General features: G+C 35.3%; 1 protein-coding gene across 1 annotated transcript in view; it reads left to right on the top strand.

The window, feature by feature from the left end:
- Nucleotides 1-20,420, top strand: part of LOC119542850 (sucrase-isomaltase, intestinal-like) — a 180,421-nt gene that overhangs the window by 149,967 nt on the left and 10,034 nt on the right. The window contains exons 13-17 of the mRNA XM_037847477.1: nt 2,765-2,882; nt 6,053-6,221; nt 8,041-8,157; nt 10,028-10,176; nt 10,880-10,964. Of these exons, the coding sequence (XP_037703405.1) occupies nt 2,765-2,882; nt 6,053-6,221; nt 8,041-8,157; nt 10,028-10,176; nt 10,880-10,964 (638 nt within the window). The remainder of the gene's footprint in view (nt 1-2,764; nt 2,883-6,052; nt 6,222-8,040; nt 8,158-10,027; nt 10,177-10,879; nt 10,965-20,420) is intronic.

Consider the following 20,420-nt stretch of genomic DNA (forward strand, 5'->3'; position numbering starts at 1 on the left):
TTCTTCTCTGAATGAAATAAAAAGACAGAAGAAGATAGGCTAATATGTCCTGTGAATAGCTTTTAGAAAACAGAGATTAATCTCCAGTTCCCTCTCTACAAAAACTCAGTTTTTTATTCTATCTTCTTTGTTCCAACACTGAGTTAATTTGCACAGAGTTAATTTGAACCTTTATTAATCCTTCTGTGTGTACGCTTGGCTCTTGTTGCAGATAGGGAATATTAGTAGTACTTACTATTTCCCCTATCTACTTATGATAATGTTCAAATTTTTTTTGTATGGTCACAAACTCTTTTCTCTTTTTTCAAGATCTTCAGTAAGAAAGTCATTATTTGGTCCTCCAATTTTTCTTTATTTTTAACCTAAATTTTCTGTACTTTAAGCTTGTTTTCTCTTACACAATTATTGGTAGAAATGGAAGGCAATTTCCTAGTTAATGTACTCTGTGTAAGAATCCTTTATGCACTTGATGAAGGATCATTCTTTTAGCAAGTATTTATTGATTATCTGCTATCTGTTATGCACAGTATAAGATGCTAGTCACCCACCATCTGCTCTGTCTATCCAAGAGACCGGGCATTGAAACCTAAAAGAAGGCCAGTTCTCAAGAAGCTCAATTCTAGTGAAGGTGACTGACATGTAAACAGCAAGTCAAATACAATCAGAGACTTTCTGGTGATAATGGCCAAATGATGTCACATGCAGGATTTCCCTTCCCCACTAATTAATGAAATGAAGAAAAATTGTAAAAACACAGGCCCCAAATTTGTCAGTAGTAGCCAAAAAAGGGAAAGGAATTCAGTCTTATGCCATCACTTTCAACAGTGGCGGAGGATGTCCTAACCTGATTCCCTGGAAAACTGAGCCTGAAGCAAAGTTTACTGATAAAGGGTTTGTTTGGGGAATCGGTTTCCTAAGGCAGGAGAAGCAAAGGAAAGAGGACAGGAGGCAGGGAAGGAAGGAAAGCAAATGAAAGGTAGCATTTTTTTACAGAGTTGGCCAGAACTTCACAAGAAAATACAACTGGTTTCTCAGTCATTTTAATTTTTGTCAAATGCCAATTCATTATTTGTGTATCTTTTATTTTAACAAAGGTTAAACATTTTTCATCTCCATTGACTTTTCAAGTCTTACTAACTGTTCAAGAGTTTTTTATCCTTCCATTTTTCTATTGAGCCATTAGCCTTTTCTCACTTATTTTCCAGTTGTGTTACAAATATCTCTACTAATTTGTGACTTATGTTTTCATTCTCTTTTTAGTATCTTTTGTTGAATACAAGTTCCTAATTTAAATATTGTCAAATTTATCCATTCTTTTCTTTATCATTTTGTAACTTAAGAATCCTGATGTCAAAAATATTTTAAAATATTTATAGTTTTGTCTTTTTGATTAAAGTCTATAATCTACTTGGAGATGATATTTGGGCAGTTTGAGGTAATAGACTAACTTCATTCTTTTTTCTATATGGACAAAGAATTGTCTTAGAACCAATTAAAATTCTATCATTTCCCACTGATCTGCAACACTGGTTTTTCATATGACAAATATCCGTATATGCTATGTGTTGTTTGTAGACTGCTTTTTTTTATTCCTTTGGCTTATTTTTGTTTCCCTCACCAATCTGGCACTTTCTTAATTTCTATTGATTTATAACAATCCTCAGTGTCTTGTAAGGAAAGTCTTCCTGTGTTGACTTTCTTTAAGTGTTTTGGCAGTTGTTGGCATTAAATCATATAGATCAATTTGGAAAGAATTGACAAATTTATAATACAGAGTTTCCAATGGGATAAATATGGTATCTCTTTCCATTTATTTATGCTTTGTAAAATTACTTTTAATAAAATTTTATAATGTCTTCATGAAGCTTTACAGATTTTTGGTTAATCTTATTTCTAGGTTCTTTGTATATTTGGCATTATTTTAAATGCCTTTTTAATCATTTCAGTTTCTAAGGGTTATAGTTGATGATGATTTAGAGAACACAATTGATTGAATTTTATATGTTGATTTTTATATCCAGAAAACTTGCTATACTGTCATATTAAGTCTCATAATTTATCTGTCAATTCTTTATGATTTTTTTATGTAGGCAAGCATATCATATGTGAACAGTCATAGCATGGTTCTTTCATTTTAATTGTTTCACTTTTGATTTCTTTTTTCTTGTCTTATTGCACTGGATAAGTACTCTGGTACAAGATTGAGCAGAAATGATGGCAGCAGGAACCCTTCTTGTTCCTAATCTGAATAAACTGCTTTAACAGTTACATTTTCTTTTTTTTACATATTTTACATATTACAATGACATATGAGAAAATTGACTATGGATATTTTTGTGGATAAACCTAATTAAGTTGAAGAAATTTCATTCTATTACTATTTCACTAAGATTTTATCATGAATGAATTTGAATTTTATCAAATACTTTTTCTATATCTGTTGAGATGATTACATGCTTCTCCTTTAATGTGTAAATATGTGAATTAGGTTGGTTGATTTTTCTAATGTTAAATTACCTTTTGTTAATGAGACAAATCCAACTTAATTCTGATGGTAATAGCCAACTATATCTCACAAGTTCAAAACACAATTTAAGATTTTGTCATTGCCAGTGTAATATTATTCCCATGAAGTGAAAAAACATTCCATCCTCAAGTAGCACATAGACTACTGTGGGTGACTGACATAAAAACAGAAAAATGAAGTACAATAAGGAAATTTAAATCATATTAGGAAAATATATTTATTTTATTTCACCTTTAGATATCACTGGTGGAGTTTTGGCTGAGAAAACATTATGCCCTGATTCCAAGACATATCTGGGAAATTTTTATGATGCACATTCTTTGTTTGGCTGGTCACAAACAATACCTACTTTCTAGTGAGTAGTTTGTCAATCTTCTTGAAATATTTTATTTGTTTTACTATATACAGATTATTATTAAATATCCTTTTAGAAAGAGGAAAAAAATGTTTAAAGTAGATGTTACATTTTATAATTTTCCTGAAATTTTCAAAGATTGGTAATTTTCCTCTTCTTAAGTATAATCTTTATTGCTTTATTGTGTATAAGATTTATTACTTTCTTGTATATAAGGTTTATTGTGTATAAGATTTATTACTTTATTGTGTTCCAATAACAAGTGAGTTGCAACACCACAAAAGCAAAGTGGAATAGCCTTAGTTGAGGCATAAAAGCTTATCTAACACAACCAAAGCTAAAGTCTTGATTTTGAGTAAATGTTAGAAAAACAGAATTTTGCCACAATTTTATAATGTAGGGTGGAATTGTTAATAAATGTGATAGGTTTAAAGGAATATGTGCATTAGTATTGTCTTTATCTTACTTTGATTGAGTCACCTCTGTATGCCATTGCCTCTGAATAGAGCTATTTTTAAGCCTGGATAAATATAATGTGTAAAGTCTTTACCATTAGAGTTGTAAGTCAGGACTTCTGCATGACATTATACTAAATGCAATACAAAGCAAGGATAGCAGACAAAACTTCTCTCTGCTGAAGTTAACAGTCCCAGATCTGACTTATACTGTTCCCCTAGGTGAGGGTTTGCTGCATCATACCATTACTAACTTTTCGTGTGTGTTAGTTACTAACTAACCTGCATTGATGGGGTTAGATTTATGGGCTCGGGTATAGAACACTGTGTTTCCATTTACAGCATCCTTGCCTGTTTTAGAACAGGTTTTGATTCCAATTCAGCTTCAGTTTACAGTACCTTAACAAGTTGTCATATATACAGGCAAAATGTATTTGACTGATAGAGTCAGCCTGTTTGATTTATAAAGTGAGTTCTCAGAATTGCTGGTTTTGAGGTCTGAGGATCAAGTTAGAACTGATTATTTTGGTCATATACAAATATATTCCATCTTAATGTTTTGAAATAGTACCATTTTTTAGAGCTATGAGTTCAGAGAATTTAATGAAATATTTTGGTGAACATAACAGAGAATTTCAGAGCTGAAGAAGGACATAAGGGTCATTTAACCAGGCTCTCTTACCTACCACTGAAAAATTCTTAGGTTTTGATTTGACTGAAAACAAAATGCATAAACTGTATATTGAACTTGATAGACAAAATTCTGAATACATACTTTTAAATATGGCTAATTAAAGAGATCTGCTAACCAATTACTCTTATATTGGTTAAAAAAAAGAAATTACTTTTAAATTAAAAAAATACATAAATAATATAGAAGTATATGTTATGGCTATAAAACAAAGTGGCTTACCACTATTTGATATTTGTTTATACTATTTTAATTATCCATACCAAATTTCTATTAAAACTGCAAGGAAACAGTTCTTTAGATTTTAGAATCTATCACTCATACCTAGGCTACTCAAGAAACTGCTAATTATATATAACTCAAAAAGGAGTTTAGGATTTTCAAAGATGAAGAAGGAGAGGGAGAAGTAAATGTAGACACATATTCTTCTTCAGTGTTGAGAGTTACCTTTCTAAACACATTTCATATGTCAGGATTCAAGTTAACATGACTTCCAAATTCTGAACTTAATGAAATTCAAACCATGAAAAATTATTTCACAGAAGACAGTAAATAGTTTTAAATACAAATATTAGCAAGATTCACCTTGACAAGGCAACAAGAGTATTTATTGAGTTTATTAGTAGCACTGTTGTCATTCAGCTTAATCTAAAAATCAGTTTAACAAAAACCATTTTTTTTGTTTCTCATTGTTTTACCTTTGAGAGACAAAATCATTGGTCCTGGAGTTGTGGGTAAATAATTGCTAAAACTCAGGTTCCAGTTGTCAAAGCAGGGCGAAGGAGACATGGGACTGTAACTCCTCAGCACAGTTTGCAATATAGAGGTATGAAATGAGCCTTTACTGAGTACTTGTAATGTGCCAGCTGTTCTGAGAGTCACTTTCATATTTTGTTTTTATTTAAGCATCAAAACAACCTGTGAAGTAATTAATTAGCTCTAGTTTATAATAGCTTAGTCACATGCTAAAAGTTACTTAGTTTTACATGGAAAAGCTAGGCAGAGTTTAGATCTCTTTGATTGAAACACCCATTTCAGTTTATTCTTGATCTATAAATTTGATTAAAAATAAATGGCTAAACACACAAGTTAAATTCAAACAAAACAACAACCAAAGTAAAAATTCAGACTAATGCTGTGAAAAAACTCCACAAATACTCTTTTTCATGTACACGTAAGGTTTCACAAAGGAAATATAATCAATTTAAATTACTAGCATTTCCAAACTTAGTGAAAGTCTCCATGGCTGCATATTAGAATTACATGGAAATTTTTTTAAATGCTGCTGTCCAGGTCCTCTCCCTAGATGGACTGATTTAATTGATCTGGGATGGGGCCTTGACAGTGTTATTTTTTTTTAAACCTCCCAGACGTTTCTAATATACCGCCATTGTTGAGAAACTCTGAATGAGAGCATAACTCGTTAGACAAGATTAGTTTAAGAAACTTTGGTTTGGATAGCTTAGCATGGGCTTTTAACAGCTTTTCGTTAAAATGTGTATATAAAATAGTTTATATTTGGTAAATTCTTTTTTGCTGGCTTCATTCCCTCCATTTCATGTTCTCACAGATTTATACCTTTGATAAAATATTTGAATTGCATGAAAATAGGGAAATATAATCAATTTAAATTACTAGCATTTCCAAACTTAGTTAAAGTCTCCATGGCTGCGTATTAGAATTACATGGAAATTTTTTTAAATGCTGCTGTCCAGGTCCTCTCCAATATAAATTGATTATATTTCCCTTGTGAAACCTTACGTGTACATGAAAAAGAGTATTTGTGGAGTTTTTTCACAGCATTAGTCTCAATTTTTACTTTGGTTGTTCTTTTGTTTGAATTTAACTTGTGCGTTTAGCCATTTATTTTTAATCAAACTTATAGATCAAGAATAAACTGAAATGGGTGTTTCAATCAAAGAGATCTAAATTCTGCCTAACTTTTCCATGTAAAGAATTATTCATACTGAGTATGATATAGTTATATACTTTAAAACCATGATTTTTTCTTATGTTTTCTCCAGTGCTTGTCAGAATGCTACAAAAAAGCGAGCATTTGTTCTGAGTCGTTCAACGTTTGTTGGGAGTGGGCGATATACTGGCCATTGGCTAGGTGATAACTTTTCCCGTTGGAAAGATATGCATATGTCAATCATTGGAATGCTAGAATTTAATCTCTTTGGAATTCCATATGTAAGTTTAAAATTAAACAATTACATTAAAGCCCATATGTCAATCAATATTATCTGAAGGCGTAAAACTACTTCTATGAAGATAAACTGTATTCAAATTCTTTTCAGGTGACTGTAAATAATACACTTCATTTAGCCACTGTAGAAATGCCCTTAACTTCTGTAGCTTTCAGAAATACTGCGTCTTATTTTTTTTTTCCCCTGTTTGAATTCATTAAAACACTTGGTCATGGTAAAACTGGAGAAGTTTACTTTCTCTGTCACTAATCTCTACCCTAATCCCATCCACCACTCCTCTACAACCTATTATTATAAGCTTAATAGAGAAAGAGGGGAAAGAGAGGCAGGCAATTTGGAAAGAGGATAGACAGTTCAGTCAAGAGACGCCTCCACAGAAAGAAAGCCACAGATGGAGCAGCCAGAAGCTGAAAGCAGTGAAACCCAGGAGAAAAGGACCAGCATATGCCGCCATGTGCCTTGCCATGTGACAGAGGAGTCTAGGATCTCCAAATTGCCTGTTGATGCCTTGATTTTGACATTTTCATGGCCTCAGAACTCCTTCGGGAAGAGATTTTGTGTTGAAAACCTAATCTTCTGGACCAGCTGAAGAGAGAATGGGATTATGCTACTTATTTTTTTCATTTTACTTTTTGCACTTAAAAATACATCTTGGAGATGCCTTTACTATTGAAAAAAGAGAGAGAGAGATATGCCTCTATTTCCTATGAAGGAAAGAAGTGAGACTTAAACTCCCTCCTTCCTGAGAACTAGTGATAAACATTTTTTCTATTAAAGAATTTGCTGCTATAGTAACAAAATAGAAAGTTTTATTGTAGTAGATTCCCCATACCCAATGACTTTGTAAAGAAAAAGTATAGAGAAATATTTGCCTTATTTAGGAAAACTGAAAATAAATTTGTCACCTCTCAAATTTAGTGAGACTTGCATTTGCTGTTCAAGTGATGCATTAACTACAGTCAAAGAAGAGTTGCTTAATAAATATTGAAAAGGGATATACAGTTTCAAGTTGTTTCTGGGTTAGAAACTGACAGAGGCAAAACTTTAAATATAAACAGCCTCAGAAAGGAAAGGAGTATGACCTGCTCTTTCTCCACTGAGGACTTACAGTTTAGTAGAGTATGTATTACAACTTCTGTGATTTGCAGGAATTAACATTTTAATTATAATTGGCATGTTTTGTGACTCTATGCTTTACTTCTTTATGACTTTTTGACTTACAAGCTTTAAAATTAACCCAAGCTTTGTGATTAAGAAGTTATAATTCTGAGAGGCCACAAGAAACTCTGGAATAAAACAATTTGAGACCTGGGAGAGGTCTTCATTAGATGTTGGGAAGCAAAGTATCAGTAACTTATGATAATCAAGTGTAATAGTTCTAGAGGCCTTTGCCCCAGTCTGAGTGGTCAGCCTCCAAGGCTCTTGGTTTAGTTCACTGCATTGTGAATGTTCTGTGAATGTTCTTACTTAACAGACTGAGACAAGCAATTTACAGTAGTGCACTTGAAAGAAAAAGTAGTTTTAAGTTTGTTAGCTTGCCTAAAAGACCCCTTGCTTATAATATGATGGTAGACACAGTTTTCCTTTAATCAAGGCTGGACAAGAGGGACTTGTCACTATTTTTTTCTATATACTCTTCTCAAAGAGTATACTTATTCAAATTCCACAACATGAAAATGATATCCATATGGTACTAAACATGTTTGTCATTAAAAACAGTGCAACCTCAAATATCTCAGTATGGGTTTTATCGCAAAATAAATAAGTGATATATTTTGAGATTGATAAAAATCCTTCCCCAGGTTGGAGCTGATATATGTGGGTTTAATGAAGAAGCAACTTCAGAACTTTGCCTGCGCTGGATGCAGCTTGGGGCATTTTATCCCTTTTCCAGAAACCATAATGCATTTGGAAACAAGGCAAGTAAGAGCCAATTTAAAATTATAACTGCTATACTCAATATTAGCTTGTAACTAGAAGCTGGTGTTAGGAAAAATATAAATATGTAAAGTCATAAAAATGTGGATCAAAATCAAATTATTCTTCAATGCTACTGTCAAAAAATGTGATTGATTTTTAAAAAATTTAGTTTAGTGATTTTTATCAAGAGCTGCAAGAGAATGACAAATAAATGTTGGAGAAAGTGGCTCTCTAAAATTGTCCTTGAAAATGCATTGTTTACAATCAGTCTTTAAAAGAGGAAGCATATTTCATTGCTTTTAATAACCTGTGACTAATTTGTCCTTTTATCACACAAGGTAGCAGCAGATAAACCTATGATATTTATAATTATCCTTAATTAGTAGTTCAGTAATCTACCAAATTTCAAGATTTTGTTCTGATAGTGATATCTGGTACAAAATTCTCCAGGTTGAAGACAGAAAGCAGGTTGCCAGTTTTTATTCCTCAGTCAAATAACTATGGTCTTACCCTCCCTCTTGAGGAGAAGATATAGCAATGATCTTTCACCTAGAAATGATTTAACACTTTGTTGGTAGTTGGGCATGTGGATTGCACACTATACACTATGGTCTGTAAACTTTATAGAATGTATTTAATTGAGGAACAACTCTGTGTTCCCCAGTTGCCACGGTTGTCAATGAGTACCTTCCTGTAACAGGCTTTCAAGTAGAAATAACATTCAAAACTTCTCTGCTTCTCTCTAAACCATCCCTCCACCCATTCCAAAAAAAAAGCAAAGCACTTTAAAAGTCCATGCTTTATGAGATACGGTAGGTTAGTATAGGCTGGAATGAAATAGTGACAAATCCTAGAGTAATTTGGGCAGATAATAAAAAATATATTTACAGCCTCCCCCTCCCCAGCCCCGAGGATCTGGGGGAAGGTGCGGATGTGTTGGACATCCTCACCTGGACTGGTGTTGATGTTGTCACAAACATTGGGACTGGCAGTTTGATGTGCTGAGCCCTCAATCATGGGACTTGCCCTTATGAAGCTCATTACCACAAAGGAGAGTCTAAACTTGCATGTAATGGTGCCTAAGAGTCTCCCCCTGAGTACCTCTTTGTTGCTCAGATGTGGCCCTCTCTCTCTCTAACTGAGCCATCTCGACAGGTGAACTCGCTGCCCTCCCCCCTACATGGGACCCGACTCCCAGGGGTGTAAATCTCCCTGGCAACGCAGAGTATGACTCCCGGGGATGAATGTGGACCTCGCATCGTGGGACTGAGAGTATCTTCTTGACCAAAAGGGGGATGCAAAATGAGACGAAATAGTTTCAGTGGCTGAGAGATTTCAAATGGAGTCGAGAGGTCACTCTGGTGGACATTCTTACGCACTATACAGATAACACCTCTTAGGTTTTAATGTATTGGAATAGCTAGAAGTAAATACCTGAAACTACCAAACTCCAACCCAGCAGTCTGGACTCCTGAAGACAACTATATAATAATGTAGATTACAAGGGGTGACAGTGTGATTGTGAAGAACTTGTGGATCACACCCCCTTTATCTAGTGTATGGATGAGTAGAAGAATGGGGATAAAAACTAAAGGACAAATGGGGTGGGATGGGGGGATGATTTGGGTGTTCTTTTTTCACTTTTATTTTTTATTCTTGTTCTGGTTCTTTCTGATGTAAGGAGAATGTTCAGAGATAGATTGTGGTGATGAACGCATAACTATGTTATCATACTGTGGACAGTGGATTGTATTCCATGGATGATTGTATGGTGTGTGAATGTATTTCAATAAAACTGAATTTAATTAAAAAAAAAAAAAAAGTCCACACTTCAGGTAATCAGTATACTGAAATGTTTCTCTTTTATAGGAACAAGACCCTGGGGTGTTTGGAGAAGAGTTTGCTGCAATTTCCCGTTCTATTTTAAAGATTAGATACTCACTACTGCCTTACTTATACACCCTCTTCTACCATTCTCATGTCAGTGGAAGTACAGTGGTCCGAGGACTGATGCATGAGTAAATAACATTTAATAAGTATTCTAGACATCTTAGATTTTCTACAACTCAGATCCCAGAAGCCTGGGTTCTCCTACTAAGGGAAGTAGGTTGGGGTGGAGAAATAGGCAAATCAGTAGGATTTGTTTCCTTCTGATTGTAATTAGAAATAATTTTAAAAACAAACTTTAAGCCCTGAAACAAAGAATTGAGAAGATAACATGTAATAGATTTAAAACAAGTAGAGTACAGTATAAAACATTATATATTGACTTCTTGATTGTATTGCGTTGGCTATAAGATATGTAAAAATTCAAAGAAAGTTGAGGTCAGTGTGAAATAAAATAGGGAGAGCTTTGCAAAGGAGGCAGGGTTGGGGCTGGATCCTTGAAGGCTATTTGGGATGTCAAAAAAGGAAAAGAACAGCGTCAACAAAACCCAACTTAGAGAATTTGATTATTTGGCACTATTTTGACCTTAGAGTTGATAACTCATTTATCTTTTGGTCAGGGAAGTCAACTGATACCAGTTGCTTTGCTTGATGATGAGATTTTTATTCCTCAAACATGGTTTGTACCCTAGACCTTTCCCTGTTTTTGCCTTTTTGGTCTTAGTTTTTACCACCATGAACCAGAGTGCCTAAGAAGAGATGATTGAGTAAGACTTTAGTTATTTATACAAAGATATTATATTGATTAAATTGTTTCTCACCCTGAAACTCTAGATTTACATCAGATCCTCAGACTCATGGAATTGACAGAGCATTCCTTTGGGGCCCAGCTTTAATGATTGCTCCAGTTCTTCAAGAGGCAAGTACTAACTTTTATATTAGAAGAACATGGTTACTTAGAGCACATTGGTGCCATTTAATAATTCCATCCCATCCAAGCTTACCATAATCCCCTATTTTTTTACATCATTTTCATCCTTATATTTGAAAGCAATGTACTTATTTGTCTATTTTACCCTGCATAAAATATAACTTGTGGGAAGTAAATCTGAACAAAGCTGAAATATGTTTCTGCTATTCATAAACTCTGAAATCAAGATAATTTGTAGAAATAGGATATTGAAGTCCAAAATATATCACATGAAAAAGAATAGAAATGAAAGTCCGTTCTTCATCATTACAATGTGGCAGCAAGGAAGCCTATTATATGAACGTCACTTGCCTCATATAGCCTTTTTTAAGCAAACCCAAATTCCTGGTTCAAATCCATTTTTTTCCATCTCCTTCAAATAATTGTCTTACTGCTGCTTTAAACACCAATAATAATGCTGTCTGGGAGAACGGGATGAATGCCACATAGAACAAGGATGGACAGGATGGATGTTATAAGGATGATTTGCCAATAAATTAGTACAAAATTTGGGGGCCAAATATTATTATTCCTGGACAGAAAAAAAAAATATTTTAAAGACTGCCTGCTATTTTCTAGCTTTGATGAATTTAGCACAGCCACACACACAGCTGCGATTGGGCCATCGTGGAATTCTTCAAAGAAACTATTTTCTATATGTCTGGATTGTTTTTAACCTCACAAAGTCTTCCTGTTCTAAAAAAATGGGGGAGGTGGAATTGAGATGAAGGACATAATAAACATTTTGTTTATTCATCCATCTTCTGATGGACACTTGAGTTGCTTCCACCTTTTGGCTATTGTGGATAATGCTGCTATGAAGATTGGTATACAAGTATCTGTTTGAGTCCTGCTTTCAATTTTGGAGTATGTATCTAGATTTGGAATTTCTGGGTCATATAGTAATTCTATGTTTAACTTGTAGAGGAGCCACCAAATTGTTTTCCATGGTAGGTGCCATTCAGCAGGTACACGTTCCCATCACGAATTTACAGGGCTTCCAGTTTCTCTGCATCCTCACTAACACTAGTTTTTTTGTTTTGTTTTGTTTTGTTTTAGTAAGAGCCATTCTAGTGGGTGTGAAGTGGTATCTCATTGTAGGTTTTTTAAAATGTGTTTATTTTTTAACACAATTTTATTCCATACCATACAGTCAATCCGAAGTATACAATCAATGGCTCTCAGTATAATCACAGAGCTGTGCTTACTTGTCCACAGTCAATTTTAGAACATTTTCATAGCTTCAAAAGAGAAACCCCATGCCCCTTATAGCCCCCTATTTTACGAGATTCTTTTTTTCTTTTAATGCCATTTTATTGAGATATATTCACACACGTTACAATCCATCCAAAGTAAACAGTGACTCACAGTATCGTGACATAGTTGTGCATTCATCACCATCATCAATTGTAGAACATTTTCTTCACTCAAAAAAAAAAGAAAATCCCAAACATCCCATACCCCTTATCCCCTCTATCATTGACCCCTAGCATTGGTGTGGTACATTTGTTACTGGTGAAGAAAGAATATTAAGATATTACTGTTAACTATAGTCCACAGTTTGCAATGGGTACATTTTTTCCCATATACCACTCTCTTATTAACTCCTTGTATTAGTGTCATACATATGTTCTAATTCATGAAACAACTTTTTTATATTTATACTGTTAATCACAGTCATCATCCACTACAAGATTCACTGTGTTATGCAGCCCCATGTTTTAACCTCTAGCTTTCCTTCTGGTAACATACACGACTCTAACCTTCCCCTATCAACCATGTTCACACATGATTCAGCACTGTTAATATACTCGCAATAATGTGCTACCATCACCTCTATCCATTTCCACTCATTTCAATTCAACTTAGTTAAAAATTATGCACATCTTAAGCAACAGCTCCCCATTCTCTCTAGCCTCATTCTATCTTCTGGTAACCTGTATTCTAGATTCTATGTCTATGAGTTTACATAGCATAATTAGTTCAAATCAGTGAAATCATAAAATATTTGCCTGGCTTATATCACTCAACAAAATATGTTCAAGTTTCATCCCATGCTGTTGCATGGTACAGGACTTCATTCCTTCTTACTGCTGAATAATATTCCATTGTATGTAAACACCACATTTTGTTTGTCCATTCATCAGTTGATGGACACTTGGGTTGTTTCTGTCTCTTAGAAATTGTGACTAATGCTGCTGTGAACATTGGTGTGCACAAGTCTGTATCAATCCCTGCTTTCAGTTCTTCTGGGTATATACCAAGTAGCAGGATTGCCAGATCATAGGACAACTCTATACTTAGCTTTCTGAGGAACCTCCAAACCGTCTTCCACAGTGGCTGTACCATTTTACATTCCTACCTGCAGTGAATAAGTGTTCTTGTTTCTCCACATCTTCTCCAACGCTTGTAGTTTCCTGTTTGTTTAATAGTGGCCATTCTAATAGGAGCGAAATGATATCTTATTGTTGTTTTGATTTGCATTTCCCTGATAGGTAGTGAAGATGAGCATCTTCTCCTGTGCTTTTCTTTGGAGAAATGTCTATTCATGTCTTTTGCCTCCCCCCTCTTTTTTTTTTACTTTTGTATATATATATATATAAATATAAAATATATATTATTGAGACTGTTCACCTACTAACAACTATCCAGAGATCCAAAGTGTACAATCAATTGCCCATGGTACCATCAAACAGCTGCGCATCCATTACCACAATTAATTTTTTTTTTCAATTTTTAGAACATTTTCATTACTCTAGAAAAGAAATAAAGACAAAAAAAGGAAACTCCAATCCTTCCATGCCCCTAAAAACACTGCCCCTCTTCCATTATTGATTCATACTTTTGGTATAGTACATTTGTTACTGTTGATGAAAGAATGTTAAAATACTACTAACTGTAGTATACAAGTTTGCAATAGGTATATATTTTTTTCCTATATGCCTGTCTATTATTAACTTCTAGTTATAGTGTCATACATTTGTTCTAGTTTGTGAGAGAGATTTCTAATATTTGTATAGTTAATCGCGGACGTTGTCGACCACAAGATTAACTGTTTTATACATTCCCACCTTTTAACCTCCAGCTTTCCTTCTGGTGACATGCATGACTCTGAGCTTACCCTTTCCACCACCTTCACACACCTTTCATTACTGTTATTTATTCTCACAACATGCTACCATCACCTCTGTCCATATCCAAACGTTTAAGTTCACCCTAGTTGAACATTCTGCTCATAATAAGCAACTGCTCCCCATTCTTTAGCCTCATTCTATATCCTGGTAACTTACATTTCATGTCTATGAGTTTACATATTATAATTAGTTCATATCAGTGACACCCTGCAATATTTGCCTTTATGTGTCTGTCTTATTTCACTCAATATAGTGCCCTCAAGGTTTCTTCATCAACCCATTTCTTTTAAGATGGTTTTGTTCACACACCATACATTCCATCCTAAGTAAATAATTGTTGGTTCCCTGTATAGTCACGTATTTCTGTATTCAGCACCATCACCACTGTCTATATAAGGGCATCTCCATTTCTTCCACAAAGAAGGAAAAAGAGTCAAAGAAGGCAGAGAGACAAAAGAAAAAGAAAAGAGAAACAGAGAGAGAGAGAGAGAGAGAGAGAGAGAGAAACATGACCTCTAGAAAGCAACAAAAGGAAAGATAGCATTAACCTAAAGTAAAGAGTCAGACAACATCACCAATGCCAGGAGTCCCATACCCTTCCCCTATCTCCCCCCCACCCCCGCATATACATTTAGCTTTGGTATATTTTCTCTGTTACAGTTGGTATATTTTCTCTGTACTTACACTGTTGTGCTACTATCTCCCAAAATTGTCTTCCAAACCTCTCACTCCTGTCTCTTCCTTTCCATCTGTAGTGCTTCCTTTAGTGTTTCCTGTAGAGCAGGTATTTTGTTCATGAACTTGGTCCTTGTCTGTTTGTCAGAGAATGTTTTAAGCTCTCCCTCATATTTGGAGGACAATTTTGCTGGATATAGGATTCTTGGTTGGTGGTTTTTCTCTTTCAGTATCTTAAATATATCACCCCACTTCCTTTTTGCAAAATATATCACCCCACTTCCTTTTTGCTTCCATGGTTTCTATTGAGAAATCCACACATAGTCTTACCTAGCTTGCTTTGTATATGATGTATCGCTTTTCTCTTGCTGTTTTCAGACTTCTCTCTTTATCCTTGATGTTTGATAATCTGATTATTAAGTGTCTTGGCATAGGCCTATTTAGATCTATTCTGTTTGGGGTATGCTGCGCTTTTGGATCCATAATTTTATGTCTTTCATAAGAAATGGGAAATTTTCAATGATTCTTTCCTCTATTATTGCTTCTGCTCCTTTTCCCTTCTCTTCTCCCTCTGGGATACCAGTGAAATGTACATTCCTGTTTTTCTTTTTGTCCTTAAGTTCCCAGAGATGTTGCTCGTATTTTTCCATTCTTTTCTCTGTCTGTTCTTTTGTGTGTAGTCTTTCAGGTGCCTTGTTGTGCAGTTCCTGAGTGTTTTCTTCTGACTCTTGAGATCTGTGTTGTATGTTTCCATTGTGTCCTTCATCTCTTGTGTTATGCCTTTCATTTCCATAGATTCTGCTAATTGCTTTTTTGAACTTTCAATTTCTACTTTATGTATGCCCAGTGTTTTCATTATATGGTTCATCTCTTTTGCCATATCTTCCCTAAACTTTTTGAATTACTTAGTATTAGTTGTTTAAATTCCTGTATCTCAATTGAAGTGTAAGTTTGTTTCTTTGACTGGGCCATAACTTCGTTTTTCCTAGTGTAGGTTGTAGTTTTCTGTTATCTAGGCATGGTTTCCTTGGCTACCCCATTAGGTTTTCCCATACCAAAACGGGCTCTGGTTCCAGAAGGAAGAACTGTTCAGTATCCAGTTTCCCTAACGGTGTATCTTAGAAAGTTGGTATACCCTGTGAGGCTTCGGGTCACTGTGCTTTTCTGCCCAGCAGGTGGCACCTGGCGGCCTGTAACTCCAGACTGGTGTAAGGAGGTGTGGCCCGTGGGTGTTTTCCCCCAGGCTCTGGGGTCTGGTTCTGAATGGAAGGCAGGTATAGATCTGGGCCCCACCTCATTCCTCTTTAGGGAAGATATCTCCCCTAGGGAGATGTCATTAGCATTTGAATGGACTCTCTCTGCCTGTGCTATCTCCACCCTTGTCTGGGTTAGAGTGCTGGGAACTGAAAATGGCTGAGGCTTTCTCCACTGAGCTGAAACAGAGACAGAAAGCCCCCTTCAGGGCCAGTGCACGACCACCCTCCGGCTCTCCAAGGTCAGTCGTCACCCAAAGCCTCTGTCGGCTTGTTGGGATTCATAGCTTGTATCAAGCAGTCCACCTTTTGTTAATTAAAACCTAAGTTGGAGCTCAGCTGAGCTGTATTTACTTGCTCAGAGAGAGCTGCTCTCTGGCACCATGAGGCTTTGTAGCTCAGGCCATGGTGGGAGGGGGCTCCTGGCTTGGATCTGCAGCCTTTACTTACAGATTTTATGCTGTGATCTTGGGCATTCTACTCAATTCAGGTTGGTGTATGATGCATGGATGGTCACATTTGTCCCCCCGCAGTTATTCTGGATTATTTACTAGTTGTTCCTGTTGCTTATTGGTTGTTCCAGGGGAACTAACTAGCTTCCACTCCTCTCTATGCTGCGATCTTAGATCTTCTCCTTGCCCATTTTTAAATTGGATTGTTTGTCTTGTTATTGTTGAGTGATAGGATTTCTTTATATATTCTGGCTGTCAAAACTTTATCAAATATGTGGTTTGCAAATATTTTCTCCCTTTGAAAGACTGCCTATTTGCCCTTCTGACAGAATGCTTTGACGCACAGAGGTATTTAGTTTTCAGGAGGTCCCATGTATGTATTTTTTTTCTTTTGTTCTTTGTGATTTGAGTGTAAGGTCTAAGAAACCACCACCTATCACTAGATCTTGAAGATGCTTCCCTACATTTTCTTCTAGGAGTTTTATGTTATTGTCTCTTATATTTAGGTCTTTGATCCATTTTAGTTAATTTTTGTGTAAAGTGTAAGCTAGGGGTCCTCTTTCATTCTTTTAGGTATGGGTATCTAGTTCTTCCAGCACCATTTGTTGAAGAGACTGTTCTATCCCAGCTGAGTGGACTTGGGAGCCTTGTCAAAAATTAATTGACCATAGATATAAGGTTCTATTTCTGAACTCTCAAGTTGATTCCATTGGTCAGTATAGCTATCTTTATGCCAGTAACATGCTATTTTGATCACAGTAGCTTTATAATATGCTTCAAAGATAGGAAACTTGAGTCCTCCAACTTCATTCTTCTTTTTCAAGATGTTTTTGGCTTTTCAGGGCCCTTACCATTCCAAATACATTTGGTAATTGACTTCTCCCTTTCTGCAAAGTAGACTGTTGGAATTTTGATTGGTATTGCATTGAATCTGTAGATCAATTTGGGTAGTGTTGACATGTTAATGACAATTAGCCTTCCTATCCATGAACACAGATGTCCTTCCATTTATTTAGGTCTTAGTTGATTTCTTTTTGCAATGCTTTGTAGTTTTTCTGAAGATATGTCCTTTATATCCTTGGGTGAATTTATTCCTAGATATTTGATTCTTTTAGTTGCTATTGGAAATGGAAATTTTTTCTTGATTTCCTCCTCAGATAGTTCATTATTAGTGTATGGAAACACTACTGATTTTTGCATGTTGATCTTGTGTCCCTCCACTTTGATGAAGTCATTTATTAGCTCTAGTAACTTTGTTGCAGTTTTGGGGGGACTTTCTAAATATAGGATCAGGTCATCTGCAAACAGTGAAAGTTTTACTTTTTCCTTTCTGATTTGGATGTCTTTTATTATTCTTGCCTTGTTGCTCTAGCTAGAACTTCCAGCACAATGTTGAGTAAAAGTGGTGACATTGGCATCATTGTCTTTTTCCCCATCTTGGAGGGAGAGCTTTCAGCCTCTCACCATTGGGTAGGTTGTTAGCTGTGGGTTTTTCATATATGACCTTTATCATGTTGAGGAAGCTTCCTTCGATTCTTACCTTTATCAAGGTTTTTATCAAGAAAGGATTCTGTATATCGTCAAATGCCTATTCTGTATCAACCAAGATGATTGATACAGGTTTTTCTCTTGCAATTTGTTAGGTGTATTAATAAGTTTTCTTGTGTTGATAGAACCTTGCATAGGTAGAAAAAACCCACTTGGTCATGGTGTATAATTTTTACTGTGTTGTTGGATTGTTTTTGCAAGTATTTTGTTGAGGATTTTTGCATCAATATTCATAGAGAAATTGGTCTGTAATTTTCTTTTCTTGCAGTATCTTTATTAGGCTTTGGTATAAGGGTGATGTTGGCTTCCTAGAATGAGTTAGGTAGTCTTACCTCCTCTTTAATTTTTTGGAAGCGTTTGAGCAAGATTGGTATTAATTCTTCTTGGAATGATTGGTAAAATTCACCTGTGAAGCCAGTCTGGTTCTGGCCTTTTCTTTTTTGGGTGATTTTTAATGACTAATTCTATCTCTTTTCTTGTGAGTAGTTTGTTGAGGTCTTATATTTCTTCTTGGGTCAGTGTAGATTGTCTTGTGTTTCTAGGAAATTGTCCATTTCATCTAAGTTTTCTAGTTTGTTGGCTTACAGTTGCTCATAGCATCCACTTAAAATCCTTGTTATTTTGTTGGGGTCCGTGGTAATGACCTTCCTCTCACTTCTGATCTTATTTATTTGCATCTTCTCTCTTTTTATTTTTGTCAGTGTAGCTAAGGGTTTGTCAGCTTTATTGATCTTCTCAAGAAACTAACATTTGGTATTAGTGATTCTCTATTTATTGTTCTCCATTTCAATTATTTCCACTCTTGTCTTTTTTACTTCTTTCCTTCTGCTTGCATTGGGATTAGTTTACTGTTCTTTCTCTAGTTTCTTCAGGTATTCAGTTAGGTCTTTGATTTTAGCTCTTTCTTCCTTTTTAATGTAGGCATTTAGGGCTATAAATTTCCCTCTCAGCACTGCTTTCAGTGCATTCCATAAGTTTTGATATCTTGTCTTCCCATTCTCATTCATCTTAAGGTATTTACTGATTTCTCTTGCAAATTCTCCTTTGACCCACTGGTTGTTTAAGAGTATGTGGTTTAATTTCCATATATTTGTGAATTTTCCAATTCTCTGGCTGTTATTGATTTCCAGCTTCATTCATTATGATCAAGAAAATGCTTTGTATAATTTCAATCTTTTAAAATTTATTAAGACCTGTTTACTATCCCAGCATGTGGTCTCTCCTGGAGAATGCTCCATGAGCCTTTGAGAAGAATGTTTATCCTGCTGTTTTGGGATACAGTGTTCTATATATGTCTTTTAGGTCTAGTTCATTCATTGTATTATTTCAGTTCTCTGTTTCCTTATTGCTCCTCTATTTAGATGTCATGTCTGTTGAAGAGAGTGGTACGTTGCAATTTCCCGCTGTTACTGCAGAGACATCTATTACTCCCTTCAGATTTGCCAGTGTTTGCCTCATGTACTTTGGTGCTCCTTGATGAGGTTCACAGATACTTATGATTGTTATTTCTTTTGGCAAATTGTCCCCTTTATTAATATATAATGTCCTTTTTTGTCTCCTATAACATTTTGCATTTAAATTTTATTTTGCCTGATATTAGTATAGCTATCCCAGCTTTTTTCTTTTCTTTTTTTTTTCTTTCTTTCTGTTTTTTTTGTTTGTTTGTTTGTTACTGCTTGCATAGATGTCTTTTTCCATCATTTAACTTTCAACCAATTTGTATCTTTAGGTCTAAAATTACTTTGTAAACAGCATATAGATGTATCATGTTTTTTATCCACTCTGTGTCTTTTGATTAGGGAGTGTAATCTGTTAGCAACAGTCAGTGTTATTACTGTAAATGCAGTACTTACTTCAACCATTTTATCCTTTGGCTTTTATTTGTCAGATCTGTTTTTTTCTCTCTTTTTATCCTTTTTTGTTACTCTTACTATCAATCATCATTTCTATACTTTACTTCAAGCCTCTCCTGTCTTTTCAGCTGGCAGAGCTCCCTTCAGTATTTCTTATAGGGCACATCTCTTGTTAACAAACTCTTAGCTTCTGTTTATCTGTGAATATTTTAAATCATCCCTCACTTTTGAGGGACAAACCTGCTGGATAAAAAATTCTTGGTTGGCAATTTTTCCAGACCAGAACAGGCTCAGGTCCTAGAGGGAAGAAATATTCAGTATGTGGTTTCCCTGACGTTGTGTCTTAGAAAATTGCTCCACCCTTTGATGCCTCAGGTCACTGTGCTTTTCTGCCCAGCAGGTGATGCCTGTTAGCCTATAATTCTTGACTGGTGTGAGGAGGTATGGCTGTGTTCCCCCAGGCTCTGGGGTCTGGTTCTCAATGGAAAGG

This window comes from Choloepus didactylus, chromosome 8 (genome assembly GCF_015220235.1).
Source record: "Choloepus didactylus isolate mChoDid1 chromosome 8, mChoDid1.pri, whole genome shotgun sequence".
Taxonomy (NCBI): domain Eukaryota; kingdom Metazoa; phylum Chordata; class Mammalia; order Pilosa; family Megalonychidae; genus Choloepus; species Choloepus didactylus.